Source organism: Pelophylax lessonae (genome assembly GCF_965119305.1).
Source record: "Pelophylax lessonae genome assembly, chromosome: 4".
Taxonomy (NCBI): domain Eukaryota; kingdom Metazoa; phylum Chordata; class Amphibia; order Anura; family Ranidae; genus Pelophylax; species Pelophylax lessonae.
In genome coordinates this window covers 628682147-628700754 of record NC_138771.1, presented here as the reverse complement: position 1 = coordinate 628700754, position 18608 = coordinate 628682147, and the positions used below count along the sequence as shown (strand labels likewise).

The following is an 18608-nucleotide window of genomic DNA, read 5'->3' as shown; positions in this document are numbered from 1 at the left end:
GCTACAGTATGTGTACAGTATGTGTACAGTATGTGTAGCTGCTGACTTTTAATTTTTGGAGAAGGACGGGGGTGAGGCTGGAACACCGCTTTAAGCTGAAAGTTCAGTTAGGTTTTAACAGTTTTTTTTCAAAAGGATAAATATGTTTGTATAATGCATTACAGCTACAGGCTTTTAGAAGTTCAGGAGAAACATGAAAACTTGTGAAATAGGCTCTATAGCTCCACCTGTTGGCTACAATGAATAAATACTTTTATTATGTTATATTTCATATTTACCTGACTAAAAATACTGTGGGAAAATTTCATTTTTTTTGCCACAATATAAATATATATATATATATATATATATATTGTATATATTACGTATATGAAACTGCTATTTATTACCTTTATTATGTTGCATTGAAAGTCTATCTTCTTACCTCTTCCTTTTCCTTACCTCTGCTATGAAAGAAGTAAATGACAAGCCCAGGCTATTGTGGTATGTAAAGTCTGCTCAGAAGAGAGTTGGCATGTGTGGCACGTGAGAGTGTCTCAGTCCCGATATGTATTGTGTATCAGGCTGATACTGTGGATCAGTGTAGCCTGCAAACAGCTGACTTTACATACAAAGAAAAAGAATGCTCAAGGGATTTTGTGAGACAGAAACCACAAGGTATAAAATATACAAAATGTATTTAATATTAAAAAACTTTTGAAACATACAATTAAAAATAATTCTGGTAGACATAGATACATACATATATGCATGGGTTTCCATAGTTACATAAATCAAGATATGACTGAAAATCCAAGGTGTAAATGTATATATGATAAATTTCTCTACGCGTTTCATTAAAGCGGAGTTCTGGGCACAAAAACTATTTTTTTTTTTTGTGCCCCTCCGCTAGGTAGAGCTCACCTGAAAAGGAATTGGATAGTTATTTTTATTTTTTTGTTTACTCACCTTTTTATTGAAGATCGTAAATACTCACCTCTGACTGCTTCCTCCCTCGGAGCCGCGGCTCACCCCGTCACTTCCTGCCTCGCGATGATTCCTGGGAGCTAAACGTCATAGCTCCCAGGAATCAATGCGACGGCACCGGCCCCGCTCGTCATTTCCGGGCGACGCCGCATTCCCCTGCTAAACAGCTTCTGGGCATGCCCAGAAGCTGTTTAGGAATGCGGCGCCGCACTGGAAGTGACGAGAGGGGCCGGTGCAGTGCATTCTTGGACACGAAGACGCGGAAGAAGACAGAGAAGAGGACCGCGCCGGCTTCAGCTGCCCACAACAGAGATGGAAACGCTGTGGAAGAAATTTTCTAAGTAAGTATTTCTTCTAAAAGGTAAGTGCGAACCGGGACAGATCAGAGGCTAGCCATTGTGGAATGTGCTAGCCCTGACTGTCCCGGGGGTATGTTCAGCAAAAAATCATTTCTGTGCCCGGAACTCCGCTTTAAGGCAATGCTTGCTTCCTCAGGAGATAGGCATATAAACTCAATTATGTATAATAGTCCCAACGAACTTCCAAACCAGGGTAAACAGTCAAGTAGATTCATGGTTCCCATAAGTCTCCCTATTGAAAATGAAGATATAGGAAAACAGAAAAAGATCCCGAAATGGTTCATATAGTTCTCTCCCAGGGCTTTGGAGGGGAGGGGGCCAGCCAGACAGGTACAAGTACACCCCTGACCCTCATGACACCTTTTCACCTCCCTGGACGTTTGCCTGTCTGACACTTATATATGTATCTCCTGAGGAAGCGAGCACTGGCTCACGAAACGAGTAGATACATTTTTCATATATACATTTACACCTTGGATTGTCAGTCATTTATGTCACTATGGAAACCCATGCATATATATAATATAATATATATATATATATATATATATATATATATATATATATATATATATGTACCCATGTCTACCAGAATTGTTTTGAATTGTATGTATCAAAAGTGTTTAAATATTCAATACATTTTGTATATTTTATACCTTGTGGTTTGTGTCTCACTAAGTCTTTTTGTATGTAAAGTCTGCTCTTTGCAGGTTACACTGATCCACAGTATAGAGTACATGGCAGCTTCCCCGCAGACCAGGACCGAAAACAGCAAATACGTCATCTGCTAGGCTTACCTGTTGTGTTCAATATATTCACTGCCGGAATCCAGAAAATGATTATTTCTATACTGCACATGCATAGCTACCAACTGTCCCTAATTTTGAGGGATTGTCCCTGGTTTTGAAAAAAGTCTCTCTGTCCCTCTTTCCTCCTTAATTGTCCCTCATTTTGGTCTGATCTATATAGTTGTATATGAAATGCACTATTTATCTACCAAAAAGTGTTTCCCAGTGCTAATCATTTTATCCAATTTCTAAGTCTCTGCATTTGTAAATTTTGAAAGGCAATATAAAGGAACAGTAGTGGTAAAAATAAAGCACTTGTGAGTTTAACTAATACATTATTTGTATAATTCTCCATTAAGGGGGTGTGTCCTATGCCTACATACTTTACTTTTGCTAATAGGTGTCCCTCATTTCCATCTCAAAATGTTGGGAGGTATGAATCACACACACACACACATATATATATATATATATATATATATTGTATTATATTATATTATATTAATATTTAACCCACTGGTGCTGATATATAAGAAGAAAGAAGTCTTCTTCCTCTATTTGCACCAGATTCTCTCCCAGATTCTCCACCTCTGAGATGGAGAATCCGGGAAGGAGATATTTCAGTGTAAGGCCAGTGAGATCTTCAGATCTCCCTTTCATAAACTGGCCATTTGTGAGACATCGGTCATATCAGAGATCAGCCGTGATCCTGAGGATCATGGCTTTTCTCTGTTTCATAAATGGACACCTTAATCAATCCTTGTCTGCAGAAAAGATATTCTATACATTGGGGATGATTTACTAAAACTAGAAACTGCAAAATCTGGTGCAGCTCTGCATAGAAATCAATCAGCTTCCAACTTAATTGAACAAGCTGAAGTTAGAAGTTGATTGGCTCCCATGCACAGCTGCCCCAGATTTTGCACTCTCCAGTTTTAGTAAATCAACCCCATTGTTCCGTAGATAAGTGAAGACTGCAGACAGTTGAACATAAACAAATGGCGCTTTTCCACTGCATGGAACCGAACGGTTCGGCTCGCTTTTGCGCTTTTCCACTGCATGGTACCGCATGGTACGGTGTTGGAATGGTTCGGTATGGTACGGTACGGCGGTGCTTTTCCACTACATGGAACCAAACGGTACGGCTTGCTTAAACAGTACCACCTTGGTTGTGGTTCCAAGAGGGCCGTACCGGTACCATATCCCAGAATCCTTTGTATGCAGCCTTGACTGTTTGTCACTACTAGCCACTGATTGGTCAGAGAATCGTTGTTATCCCACCCACTTACTTTTAGTGGAAAAGCAAACCATACCAAACCATACCGTTACCGAACCGTTCCAACACCGTACCATGCGGTACCATGCAGTGGAAAACCAAACCGAGCCAAGCAGGGCCAAGTGGAGCCGAGCCGGTACTTGCAGTGGAAAAGTGCCAAAAGCATATCGTGTCCTTAGCTTCTGCAAAAAACTCTGAAAGAAAAGGGGGGAAAAAAAGGCAAAGATGAGAGGTGAGCCTCATCCCTGGATATTTTAACGTTCATGTAAAAAAATTGGTAAATCCTTGTTTTTGCCACTTTTTTTTCACATTGGGGAGATTTTACTTCAAGCATCATGGGAAGAGTTCATCTGTGGATCAGAAGAAGGTCAAGTGCAGGTCTGGGGGACAGCTGAAGATCAGGAGGATAACTTCAGGTCTGGCAGAGAACAACTATGAGTCAGAAGGCAATTTATCTGCAGGTTAAAAGGAGCACAACTGCAGATCAGAACGAGGACAACTGCAGGTCAGAAAGAATTCAGCTACCAGGTCAATGGAGGTCATTTGCAGATTAGAAGGAAGTCAACTGTAGGTCTTAAATAAAGGAGATGCTAGTTAAAAGGAGGTACAGATGATACTAAACTAGGCATGCCAATATCTTCTATGCAGGATGTGGAAACCTTACAAGCGGACCTGAACAAAATAATGGGGTGGGCAACTACATGGCAGATGAGGTTTAATGTTGAAAAATGTAAAGTAATGCACCTGGGGGCCAGAAACCAGAAAGCAAGCTACTCACTAGGGGGCAGTGCCATCTTAAGAGCCTTATAGGCCCCTGGGCAATGCAGTGCACTGGGGCCCCCTGCCTACACAATCACCCACGAGAATATACTACAAGAGAGTACAACTACCTGGAGTATATACCTTACTATATACATATTACAGGGAACACTATATACTACAAGAGTCTCTTGTAGTATATAGTGTTCCCTGTAATATGTATATAGTAAGGTATATATCCTCCAGGTAGTAGTTGTAGTCTCTTGTAGTATATAGTGTTCCCCGTAATATGTATATAGACTATTTACACATTACAGGGAATACTATATACTACAAGAGAGTACAACTACTACCTGGAGGATATATACCTTACTATATACATATTACAGGGACCAATATATAGTAAGGTATATCCTCCAGGTAGTTGTCTCTTGTGTCGATCGATGGAGAGAGAGAGTGTGAAAAAAAAAAAGAAAATCAAGCAGCCTGGCAGCTGGCTGCCTTACCTTTCACAACGGCTGCACAAGTGCACATGAAGGGAGAAGTTGGGTGGAGGCGGAGCCAGTCTTCTAGGTGCTTAGAGGAGGACGAGCCGACGAGGAGGATCCTCCTCCGCTGTGCATCATGGGTCTGCTCTGCTAACGTCACTGGTTGCTAGATGCCAATCGGCCTGGCCTTAGCAACCAGTGTGCAGTGCAGACAACAGACTGAGACTCGAGCCACCGGCGGACAACAACGGGGGGGTCGGGGCCCGGCGGACAACGGGGGGCCCTAGACCACCAGGTAATCTGGATTCTGGCCTCAGGCATGTTGACAGTAATTGCCACCATGTCCATGTGTGTGGGGCCCCTTGGCAAGTGGGGCCCCCGGGCAACCGCCGGGCGTGCCCAATGGAAAAGACAGCCCTGCTAGGGGGGAACCTCTGGGTGAGTCTAGGATGGAAAAGGACCTGGGGGTACTGGTAGACAACAGGCTTGGCAGTGGCATGCAGTGCCAAGCCGCTGCAAGCAAAGCCAACAAAAGACGATTGAGGGGAGATATGATATCAATGTACAAATACTGTACTGGGGACCCGAGCATAAGGAACAAACTATTCAGAGAAAGGAGATACAATAAGACACGTGGCCACTCACTAAAACTTGAGGAAAGGCGATTTAACCTTAAAGTGCGTAAGGGGTTCTTCACTGTAAGAGCGGTAAGGATGTGGAATTCTCTTCCTCAAGCAGTGGTATCAGCAGGGAGCATTGATAGTTTCAAAAAACTATTAGATGGGCACCTTAGAGACCACAACATACAGGGGTAAACAATGTACAGTTAGCAGCAAACACACACACACATTATAGGTTGAACTGGATGGACTGATGTCTTTTTTCAACCTCACTAACTATGTAACTATGTAACTATGTAAAGGTAAACTGCAGGTCAGAAGGAGGACAACTGCAAGTCAGAAGGTGGTTGACTGCAGATTATAAGCAGGTCAACTACAGGTCTGAAGGAAGTCAGCTGTAGGTTAGAAGGAGGTCAACTTCATGTGAGAAGGAGGACAGTCACGTGTTAAAAGGAGCCCAACAGCAGATTAGGAGGTCAACTGCAGTTAAGAAAAATGTCAACTGCAGGTTAGTAGGAGGTCATCTTCAGGTTAGTAGGAGGTCATCTGCAGGTTAGTAGGAGGTCATCTTCAGGTTAGTAGGAGGTCATCTTCAGGTTAGTAGGAGGTCATCTTCAGGTTAGTAGGAGGTCATCTGCAGGTTAGTAGGAGGTCATCTGCAGGTTAGTAGGAGGTCATCTTCAGGTTAGTAGGAGGTCATCTGCAGGTTAGTAGGAGGTCATCTGCAGGTTAGTAGGAGGTCATCTGCAGGTTAGTAGGAGGCCAGCTACAGGTCAGGAGGTCATCTACAGGTTATAAGGATTTCAACTTCAGGCCAGATAAACCTGAAAAAATAGAACTCAGAAACAATTCAAACTGATTTCAAATGCATAACAAATTCACCCGAAAGCAACCTACATTTGCTGCTGTGCACAAGCCCTAAGACAGTATAAAATAAAAAGATAAATTCTGTCTGTGAACTTCAAGAATAACAAAAAATTGGCAAAACCACATTACTGTATACACAAGAAAATGGGTCTCATATCTGAAGGAAGCAACAATAGCAAATATTGCACATTGATTGTTCAATTTAGATTTAGAACCCAATGATCTTTAGGCATAATAGGCCGGTTTCTGTAGGGGGAGAGGGAAAGAGGCGCCTTTTCCTGTATAGTAATTGGTTGATTTTTATTCCTAGGTATCTCCACTCTTTGCAACCATCTACAACTCCATCTACCTCATGGCCAGGGTTATTGAGAAGGCCTACAGATTAGGACAGAAAGTGACAGTTGCTTCCATAGAACGACATTCTCAGAACTTACAGTTGGAGGGCTTTGGGTTCCCGCTCGTATTGGATGAAGATGGAGATGCCCAGACGCCCTTCGTAATTCTGGATACGGATGGGGAAAGCAGGATATTGACCCCTGTGTACACCATTAATCCAGCTACGGGACACCTTCATTATCTGAGGAAAATCCACTACCCCTTCAACCACCACCCAGGAACTGATTCTGACTGTTGGTTTGACCGAAGCTCAATCTGCATTGGAGGTAGGAGGCTATGGTGAAAATTGGCATGCAACTGTTATGTATTTCTTATCTCCCAACCAAAGAAATAAACTTTTATATTAGCAAGACTCATTCATATTTTGGATCTTGGCTTACCAAAATTTAAAAACATTGTCCTAAATGTAACACATTTTTAATTTTTTGTATTTTTAACAACGTGATAGTATCATGCCAAAAGTCAGGAAGGAACATACAGTGGTACATCCAGCATTTTACAGCTTCGAAAAATTTCCTTGGCTGTTTTCAGTGTAGGAGAAACAGAAAAATATTTTTCAGCAAATTAATATTTTTGGCACAAGAAAAAACTGTAATGATACATTTTTGATGAGTTAAGACCCAAATATATTTAACCTTTAAAGCAAATTAAGCTGGCTATAGATGGATCACAATGTGGTCAGTTCAGAAAGGACCGACTGAATTTTGATCCATGTGTGGCCACTCCCCCTTGACAGAAGTCAGCCTAACAAATTACTTCTGTCAGATGAGCTTGTTGGAAAATATTTCTCGAGAGTCTCATGGAGTCCCCCCTGTCAGAATACAATGGGGTTGATTTACTAAAGGCAAATAGACTGTGCGCTCTGCAAGTAAATGAGGTGAAGCTTTACTTTGAAAAGAATACCCGAACACATGCAAGAAAAAAAAAAAAAAAAAAACATTTTTGCTTGCACATGTATGGAAGAGCTCTGGGGCCATCATATATGTTTTTTTTAAAAGATTTCTGAGCTTAAATTTTTTTTTTTTTTTTTACAGTATTCTGAGTTTGAAAGTCAGAATTCTGAGTTTGAAAGTCAGAATTCAGAGATTACAAGTTTGGACCATGCTAAAACTTATTAAACACAATTGTGAGATTAAAAGTCAGAATTCTAAATTTAAAAGTCAGAATTCTGAGTTTAAAAAGTCAGAATTCTAAATTTAAAAGTCAGAAAAGTCAGAATTCTGAGATTAAAAGTTAGAATTCTGACTTTAAAAGTAATAATAAATACATTTTAGCATGGTCCAAATTTGTAATCTCAGAATTCTGACTTTGAAAGTCAGAATTCTGACTTTTAATGTCAGAATTGTGTTTAATAAATTTTAGCATGGTCCAAACTTGTAATCTCAGAATTCTGACTTTGAAAGTCAGAATTCTGACTTTTAATCTCAGAATTGTGTTTAATACATTTTAGCATGGTCCAAACTTGTAATCTCAGAATTCTGACTTTGAAAGTCAGACTTCTGACTTTTAATTTCAGAATTCTGACTTTCAAACTCAGAATTCTGTAAAAAAAAAAAAAAAAAAAAAAGAAAATTTCTAAGCTCATAAATCTTTCAAATTTTTTTTTTTATGATGGCCACAGGGCTTTTCCACATGATTGGATGATGAAAGCCATTCTCCTCATTTATTAAGTTATTGATCAACTGCACTTGCAAAGTGTACAGTATACTTCCCTTGAGTAAATCTACCCTAATATCTCACTAGGAAGGAATATACAAGCAATGGGGCACTGCAGATTTGTACATCAGCCCTGGTGTAATACAGTTTATTAGGAGCCACGAAAAAAAAACTTCATCCAATACACTCACCTTATGCAGGTACAGGGCTGCTGTTAGAAATCACGGGGCCCCATACAGCCTACCAGCCTACTGGCCGAAGAGACATCGATTTATCAGTCCCTCTGTCTGCAGCCTCAGCTGCACAGATTAATGAATGCGAAGCACTCTAAGGCTTCCTGCTCATTTACAAACTAAAGCATAGTACATGCAGTTTACTATGCTTTAGTGATAAATGAACACAGGAGTGATTAGTACTGATTGCTCACTGTGTCCATTCAGGAAAGGAAGGGGCCAGTAAATTACATATTTACCAATCCATGCACCCCTCTCCATCCTGAAACATCTCCCTGTGTGCCCATAGCAGCTGACGAGGGGAGAGGAGGGAAGGCAGCAGCACTTTAAGGGAAAGGGACACACAGGGGATCTGGACAGAAAATGGAATCCCCTTGCAGTGCAGCCAGTGGGAGAAGGAGGAGGAGAAGCTGGCAGCACTGCAGGGGGAGGAAGGAGAGGATCAGTGTCTGCAATAAGACAGTACAGCCGGCCCTCTTGCTCAGCAGGTGCCCAGGCCCCCTATTGAACTGATGGAGCCTGGGCCCAGTACAGGAGGGCTGGCTGTACTCCCTTATCAGCAGCCCTGTGCAGGTAATGCTTCCAATGTCCTCACAATATGCAGCATGTCAAAGCCTTTGAAGACCCTCCTGGGTACTCACTTGAAAACTTGAATGCGAGATGCTTTTTCTTGCCTGCATAATAAGAGTGTATTGGATGAAGGTTTTATATTTGTTGCTCCTAATAAACTGTATTACACCAGGGCAGATGTGCGCTTTCTCTCCTTTGTATTGTTTTAACCCCTTTCAACAATCCTTCAATAGAAAACAATGACTTAAAGGGGATGTACAGGGAAAGCTCGTTTGGTTGTACATCCCCTATGGATGACAGGATTGCAGTTCGTTCTGCACTCCTGCGACCTGTTTTCAGCAGAGGGCGGGCTGAAGTCTGCTCTCTGCTGATGTCACAGGAGTTGGTCCAAGCACTGCGTCATCGTGACCACAGAGTCGGGATCCGCCAGATGCCTGGACCGACACCCGGCTCAGCCTCTCAGTGAGCCACTGAGAGCCTGAGTATCATGTACCTGGTGGAGATCGAGCTGTAGAGGCGGCTTCTCTTGCACCTCCTGTCCAACACCCCTGGTAGAGATGTCAGGTGGTGTGGTGCACAGAGTGGCATGAGGGCCGGTATAGCAGGTGGCACTGGCCGCGCCTTGATAGGAGACCGATGCCCGTGGATCACCGGATGAGCACCTGGAACTGGAACTCCGTGATGCTGGATAAAAAAGGCAGGAACGAAGCCGGAACACAAGCCAAGGAGTCATCAACAGCCGGGCTGCGTGGGTACAGGAACGTGAAACGGAAGCAGTGTCAGAATAAAAGCGGAAGTCGATAAACAATCTGGCAGTGAGGTACAAAGGCATAAGACAGGAGCAAGGTCAATCACAGGCCGGGGGTCACAGGTATGCAGGCAGGAATTAGAGGGGGGGGGCGCGCCTTGACCCTAACCCAAAGGTAAGGGGGGCGCAGTTTGGCATCCTTGCCCTGGGCGCTGGATGACCTTGTCCCGACACTGGGTGAGGGGCTTATCCTTAACATAACAGTCTTGCGGGTGTTGCTCTTGAAGACAAAAAAGAGGAAAGGGGGGAGGTCACACTCTTTCCTTTTATAGATTTAAACCGGTCCTGTTGGTGGATATGCAGTGGGTGCAGGGCTATATATATCACATATATTTTTTTGCAATTTAGTGCACTAGGGACTATCCCAATGTATTCTTTAACTTTAGCAGCAGCTGAAAGGACCGCACAATCCCAGTGGAGAAATACAATAGACATAAAAATCAGAGCTAACTATTAAAAGTTCTAAATACCCCATTCCATATAAATGTCTTTCCAAATGTTCTCAATCTTTCCAAGTCCAATGTAGACCAAAGATTTCAACACCGTCCTCTCTGGTTATGAATCCCTTGTAATGCTTCACTCAAGAAGGTGAATAATCTAAAAAAAAAGAAATGCCATATAGTGTAGTATGTCTAATCCAACTTGTGTATCAACAATGCGTTTATAATGTGCTTAGTGCTTACATCACAATCATAAAAAAAAAATCTTCACTGGATCACAAGACGTGTTCTTATATATGTACCCTTACCCTCATATTTCTCACATATATAGCCTTCTATGAAATTCCAGTGCAGCTTTTCCTCTGTGCCTTTGGGTCCTTTCACACAGGCGTTTCGTATGTCCGTTTTTCCTCCATTCGGAACATAATATATATATGTCTATGGGCTGTCTTTCTCCTACATTGAAGTACATGGAATACACATCTACATATTGCTATGATTATTTAGGAGTCAGATTTCATGGCAACAGGCTATAGGTCTCACAGTGTAAAGTGGGATTAAATCTTCATATTTCTTGAGAGATATTGCTGACAAATATTACTGTCCCACTTGAAGCAATCCAAACCATTAAGTATCTGCCTTTCACTCCCGGTGACAGTGAGTACCGTCACATAAGGGTACATATATAAGAACACGTCTTATGATCCAGTGGAGATGTTTTTTATGGTTGTGATGTAAGCACATTATAAACGCATTGTTGATACACAAGTTGGGTTAGACATACTACACTATATGGCATTTCTTTTTTTTTTTTTAGATTATTCACCTTCTTGAGTGAAGCATTACAAGGGATTCAAAACAAGAGAGGACGGTGTTGAAATCTTTGGTCTACATTGGACTTGGATAGATTGAGAACATTTGAAAATACATTTATATAGTCTGGGGTATTTAGAACTTTTAATAGTTAACGCAGATTTTTATGCCTATTATATCACATATATGGTGCCATGTTGGTGTCAGGAAAGATCTTTCTAAATGTTCAAATTTATATGCACAATAAATTTTGTTGGGTGAATTTAGCTAAAATATTGCAACAATTTATCTGGAAGTGAAAGGAAACTGTTGGAAGATAATGTTTCTGGTGAAAGAAAATGCCTATCCAAATAAGTTGGTTAATTACCCCTAATTTTACTGACAGGTGTGGACCCGGCCTTTGTGTTCCTGCTCTTCATCCTCGTTGCAAGCTTCCTTGTTTCTGGAGGGTCACTCGCCTTCTACATAAGGTAGGACCTTGCTGTCACCTATGATGGCTTAACTATGTGTATGTGTTTGCACATAAGACGTTGCTGGTCCGTAGTCAACAAGGAAATAATGGTTGTGGGTTTTAAAAAATACATAGGCTTCCATTTGCCAGCCTGCTTCTGATCATACTGATCCCTGGGCTTTAATTACGGCAGCTCTTCAAAGCAACCTTTGCAGGAACTTAGTAGTCAATGGAAGTTCAGAGATCCCAACTACAACCATTATGATCCTACAGTAAAATAGGTTTAAAGCACATTTAGTAAATGAATGGGGCTGGGTGATGTCCCTGGTTTCTAGGGACCTGCCACTTCCTTAACAATTATTGACAGGAAAGAGATATAGCACAGACCTTCTGACTGGTTCTGCCATTTTGCCCCAGGTTCTCTTCCCACTAGTGCAGCAACAGCCAGGCAAACAGTAACTTTCACTCCTTTGGCTCAGACCCAGTCTAGGGCAGTGATGGCGAACCTTGGCACCCCAGATGTTTTGGAACTACATTTCCCATGATGCTCAACTACACTACAGTGTGCATGAACATCAAGGGAAATGTAGTTCCAAAACATCTGGGGTGCCAAGGTTCACCATCACTGGTCTAGGGTTGCCATTTTTTATACATTTATTGCAGATTAACTTGGATGGGGTTTGGGGAGCTGTGGGATACTCCAGAACACAAACAGGAATGTGAGGACACTCTTCCTTTGGCAGAGACTCCCTAATGCAGTCCTTCAAGCAATAGGACATAAAGTGGGCAGCGCTGGTACACCATTAGCAATGTCCCAGGACAGGCAAACCTTAAACTCAGTGTAGTAGGGGTTAACAGCAGTAACAGTCAATGATATCCTCCTCCCCTAGGTCTCTACTCACAGTGTCCACAGGGCTTGGACACTGTGACTCTCAGACTCAGGCAGGCAGACTCCTCTGTAAAGTTCCCAGATCAGATCAGGGGTGTAACTACAGGGGTTGCAGGGGTTGCAATTGCAACCGGGCCCCATGCTCCAGGGGGCCTGTGTGGCTCCCCTGTACACCTGGATAGGGGGGGGGGGGGCAGCATGTAGAGAAATCACTGTCCTCCTTTTCCCCCTGTAGCTGCAGGAGGAAAATGGAGGAGATTGGTTCCTCTGTATGCTGCCCCCGCCCCCCCTCCTATCCAGTTTACTTGTATTCTGCTGTCTCTGGGCCCCTGTGTGCTCCCCTGGTACCCCCCCCCACCCCACTGTGCTCCCTCCACTCTCCTGCTGGCTGCTGCGGGGGATGTGTCACAATAGAGAACCAGGAAGGGGTCGGTAAATGTGTAATTTACCAGCTCCTTCCTTTTCTGAATGGACAGAGTCATAGTCAGTGACATTGTAAAAAAATAAAATAAAATGATAAGAAATAATACAATTAAAATACCAAAAAATAAAAACTACTGACACCAGTGAGTGAAATTCCAGGATCACAAAGGTCACACTTGCGACCGGGCCCTGGCATTCCACCACCGTGGGGAGTCCCCAAGATGGCAGGAAGGGGGCCCACTGCAGAACTTGTGAAAGGGTCCCGCTGCCGGACCGTGATAAAGGGCCCCACAACGAGAGTAAAAGGCCACAGGATCAGTGGGAAGAGCCCCAGGCTTGAAAGGAAGGGTCCCGGCCAGGGGTCTGGGGGGCCCTTCATGGTTTCTTGCACCAGGGCCCTGAAGGTTCTAGTTACGCCTCTGGATCAGATCCTCAGTGGCACTCTTCTTTGGCTCCCAAAGGACTTGTAGAAGGATTTCCACACCCCCTGCCCTCCCGCCAAGCACAGCTGGAAACATAAAGAGCCAGGCAAAACCCTCAGCAGGATGGTCAGGAACCTCTCCTTCAGAAAAAGAGACCCTGCTCTCTGGGGCTCCAAACTATTTATGCACTCCCCAGCCACCATCGGGGCACACCCCCCAAGTAATTGGCTGGAGCTGCATAAATATTCAGGCTGCTTATCTGACTCTCCCACCCACAATATTTTGGAAATCTCCAGAAGATAGGGGGAAGCAATCAAATTTTCCGCCTGTAGAGCCCAGAGCAGCCTTAAACAATCACCCACTGCTCCACTGATTACAGCAGAGCCACCAAGCTAAAATGTGCTACTCCTTGCTAGCAGCTTATCTGGGAGGGTGCTACATCTAGTAATGCTGGAAATACTGCTACCCTATACGACATTTGGCTCCAGATGAATGATCAGAAACACTTTAGACAAACGCCTGAGCATCCAGTGATCTTGACTCCTCCCTTCTTCTGAGTGCCCCCATAGCAAGCCACTTGCTATGGGGGAACTCGTGCAGGCTTGATCCTGAGCCATGCTCTGTGTGTTCATTGACAATTGTTCAATCAGATCATGTCACTGTGAGGACTGTAGCCACTGGCTGCGGAGGAAGCAGGCAGGAGACTGCATTATCTGATGATGCCTTGGTAGTTCCAGCTTACGGCGGCTACAGAATCCCTGGCAGTCCGTGGCAGTGCACTCTGCTTGTCCTCCATGTATCTCTGACTTCATAGGACAGCTTTCTATTTGTTTTACCCATCCAAGGGCATCCTGTAAATCTATAGAGTTGAGCAGAAATGCATATTATTTACCACTTATGTGTGAGACAACTTTGTGCTCAGTGAGGTGCACCTGCTGTTTAGCAACAGTCGAGCATTGTAAAAGGCATGAGGTTTTGCTTGAGCTGCCCTTTACCACAGACATGGAATATATAGGGGCTCATTCACATGTGCTTTAGTTTCTAAAGAGCTATCAGCATGCAGATTGCCCTTCAGAGAGCATTTGAGAGGTGGTGAGGAGGCGTTTTATTACCTCCACACTGCCCCTTTAACCGCTTGAACTCTGCACTGCATGCAGTGGTGGAGCGCTTGCAAAATGCCGCCATTCATATACAGTATATACAATATATATATATATATATATATATATATATATATATATATATATATACACATACACACACTATATTACCAAAAGTATTTGGGTGGGACGCCTGCTTTTACACACACATGAACTTTAATGGCATCCCAGTCTTAGTCTGTTGGGTTCAATATTGAGTTGGCCCACCCTTTGCAGCTATAACAACTTCAACTCTTCTGAGAAGGCTGTCCACAAGGTTTAGGAGTGTGTCTATGGGAATGTTTGACCATTCTTCCAGAAGCGCATTTGTGAGGTCAGGCACTGATAATGGAGAGAAGGCCTGGCTCATATTCTGCACTCTAATTCATCCCAAAGGTCTTCTATCAGGTTGAGGTCAGGACTCTGTGCAGGCCAGTCAAGTTCCTCCACCCCAAACTCGCTCATCTGTGTCTTTATGGACCTTGCTTTGTGCCATGGAAGCAAAAGATTTGGTGGAGGGAGGATTGTGGTGTGGGGTTGATTTTTAGCGGTTGGGATTGGACCCTTAGTTCCAGTGAAGGGAACTCTTAAGGCTTCAGCATACCAAGACATTTTGGACAATTTCATGCTCCCAACTTTGTGGGAGCAGTTTTGGGATGGCCCCTTCTTGTTCCAACATGACTGCGCACCACTGCACAAAGCAAGGTCCATAAAGACATGGATGAGCAGATTTGGGGGGAAGGAACTTGACTGGCCTGCACCGAGTCCTTACCTCAACCCAATAGAACACCTTTGAGATAAATTATAGTGGAGACTGCAAGCCAGGCCTTCTTGTCCAACATCAGTGCCTGACCTCACAAATGCGCTTCTGGAAGAATGGTCAAACATTCCCATAGACACTCCTAAACCTTGTGGACAGCCTTCCCAGAAGAGTTGAAGCTGTTATAGCTGCAAAATGTGGACCAACTCAATATTGCACACCTATGGATGGAAGCATAGCAAACAACCAAAGTGGAAAATGGGATGTGATGTTGGGGAAAACAAACTGAGGTCATTCCTGGGAACAAATCATTTCTAGGGCAGATCTTCGAGACAGGCAACTTTGAACCTAATACAGTATTAGAACAATGTGCATATCAGACAAAGCTCAAATGTCAAATTAATCAAGTACATTTTCCATTTTAATCTTGTGTTTTTTTGTTTTATTTTAGGAGAAGGCTTCAGCAAGCAAAACTTATGAGAGGTCCCAATAAAATTATACTAAACATGGAGGACTTGGTATTTATCCACACGCAGAGCAAAAAGGTTAGACTCAATGGCTGGTGGGAGGTTCAGGGAATAGGGAAAATAAGTCATCAATCAAATTTTATTGCTCCCTGTTTTGTCAAAGCTCAGTTGAACCCTCCAATAACAAACTCACCAGAGTTGTCAATCTGACAAAACAGATAGGACCCACTGTACCCTTCTTAACACAGAAGCCTGCCCAACAGAATCTCATAGGTGATGGTGCCAAATAAGACACAAATGGCAAAAATAAAACCGACAGTGGTTGTAGCCCTCCCCTACTCAAAACTGAAAAAAAAAAAAAAAAAAAGTTTGCAAAAAGTATTGCTATGTAGGATTAAAACATTAAAGGCAGTATAATATATATTATTTTTTTAGGGACTAAAAATAAAAAAAAAAACATTGTCCTTGTTTTATTCATATTAAAAAGAAATGGTATAAGAATATTTTCTGTTAATGCTTTTCAGCAGTGGAAAAAAAGCATTCTATTCCATGTAAATTTTAACTGCTTTATTAAAAAATGCCTGTTGGATAGAGAGCTCAATATAGTTATAATATTAATATACTTTATAGGTATTAGTTGATGCTCATTCACTTTAAAGGAAACGTATAGTGTTTTTTAGCAAATAAATATATATGAGCAGAGAGGTAGGTGAATTTTCATAAAGGTGTAAAGCTGATGGCACACAAGAACCCTCCAATAGTGTTGATCACAAACACAAGATGTGTTTCTGCAAAGAAGAATTTAGATGGGGAAGTGAACATTATACACAATACAGGTTGTGCAAAATGAACTCCCAGTTCGACAGGAACAGAGTGGAAATACAGAATATAAGGTATATCTACCATTGTATCCTGCTTACTGTAGATCAGCCTTTCTCAACCATAGTTCCTTCAGAGGTTGCTACTGGTTCCTTGAGCAATTTCTGTCTCACAGATAAGTAGCCAATGACACCAATGATCTTTTTAGCTATCTGTAAGAGTGGGATTCTTCTCACTGACCATCAATGTAAATAACTTTCTTCCCACTGACCACCAATGTAAGGAGCATTTTCCCACAGATCATCAATGTCAGAAACATTCTTCCCACTGACCACCATTATAAAGGGCATTCTTCTCACTGACCACAAATGTAAGGGACATTCTTCCTATTTGCCACCATTGTAGGGGAAATTATTCCCACTGACTGCCAATGTAAGGAACATTCTTCCCACTGACCAATAATGTATGAGACATTTTTTCCACCTACTATCAATGTAAGGGATGATTTTTCCGCCGGCCACCAATGTAAGGAGCATTCTTCCCACTGACCACCAATGTAAAGGACATTTTTTCCACTGACCACCATTTTAAGGGACATTCTTCCCATTGACCACATATGTAAAGAATATTCTTCCCACTGGCCATCAATGTAAAGGACATTATGCCCACTGACCACCAATGTAAGGAGCATTCTTCTCACTGACCATCAATGTAAGAGACATTCTTACCATTTACCACCAATGTAAGGGACATTGTGCCCACTGACCAATATAGGGAGCATTCTTTCCACTGACCACCAATGTAAGGTGCTTTATTGCCACTGACAATTAATGTAAAGAACATTCTTCCCACTGACCGTTAATGTAATAGATGATTTTTCCACTGGCCACCAATGTAAGAAGCATTCTTCCCACTGACCACCATTGTAAGGAATATTCTTCTAATATACCACAAATACAGTATAAGGAACATTCTTAGCACTGACCACCAATGTTAGGGATATTCCTCCCACTGGCCACAATGTAAGGAGCATTCTTCCCACTGACCACCAATGTAAGGAACATTCTTCCCACTGACCACCAATGTAAGGAACATTCTTCCCACTGACTGCCAATGTAAGGAACATTCTTCCCACTGACCACCAATGTAAGGAACATTCTTCCCACTGACCACCAATGTAAGAGGCATTCTTCCCACTGACCACCAATGTAAGAAACATTCTTCCCACTGACCACCAATGTAAGAAGCATTCTTCCCACTGACTGCCAATGTAAGGAACATTCTTCCCACTGACCACCAATGTAAGGAAAATTCTTCCCACTGATCACCAATGTAAGGAACATTCTTCCCACTGATCACCAATGTCAAAAGTATTCTTCCCACTGACCATCAATGTCAGAGACATTCTTCCCACTGACCACCAAGGTAAGGGACATTTTTTTCCACTAGCTATTCTTCCCACTGATCACCAATGTAAGGAACATTCTTCCCACTGACCACCAATGTAAGGGACATTCTTCCCACAGACCATCACACTAATGTACCATAAACTGTAGATATAGTAATTTTAGGAGGGGTTACCTGAGACTGGAAAGTTATTTTAAAGGTTCCCCCATAAAAAAAGGGTTTAGGAAGGCTGCTGTAGACAGTAGAGTTGTAGAACTTCTAAATTATTCTGTAAACAACTTTAACTAAGAAGTCAACTATCAAAAGTCACCTGACCTTGACGCAATTCGAACAACCTTCTGACCTGTATTCAGATGTGGTACCGTAGCAACAGAAGGTCTCCTATGTGGCAGAGTGGTGACTTTTGCCTATTTTTGGATAGCTGGTACACGTGTTGGCCTTGTTGCTTAGAGAAACAGCTGCTAAGTTGCCTAAAGAAAATCATTTCAAGCATTTCATAGTCTGCAAATGCAATTCAGTGCATACTTGCTCACATTTAACAGATAGCTAGGCCTGCAAATTCAAGCCGGTTGGCTTAGTTAAAGCATAGTGGTTATAATACCTGGGTTCGATCTCTGTAACAACCATGGGGGGGGGGGGGGGGGGGGATAAATTAAGTAGCCAAATTGCAGCTTTGCCTTCGTAGAATTATTAAAAATAAGCAGTACAGAGTTATATTTAGAAGACAGAATGGTCAGGTGAATGACAAAAAGAAGGTATTGTTTAAAAACATAAGGTTATTCACCTAGGGCC

At 42.5% G+C, this 18608-nt stretch overlaps 1 protein-coding gene across 1 annotated transcript in view; it reads left to right on the top strand.

The window, feature by feature from the left end:
• The window catches only part of GUCY2D (guanylate cyclase 2D, retinal), a 143794-nt gene that overhangs the window by 58203 nt on the left and 66983 nt on the right, over positions 1-18608 (top strand). The window contains exons 4-6 of the mRNA XM_082256558.1: positions 6434-6785; positions 11425-11509; positions 15575-15668. Coding sequence (XP_082112684.1) covers positions 6434-6785; positions 11425-11509; positions 15575-15668 — 531 coding nt within the window. The remainder of the gene's footprint in view (positions 1-6433; positions 6786-11424; positions 11510-15574; positions 15669-18608) is intronic.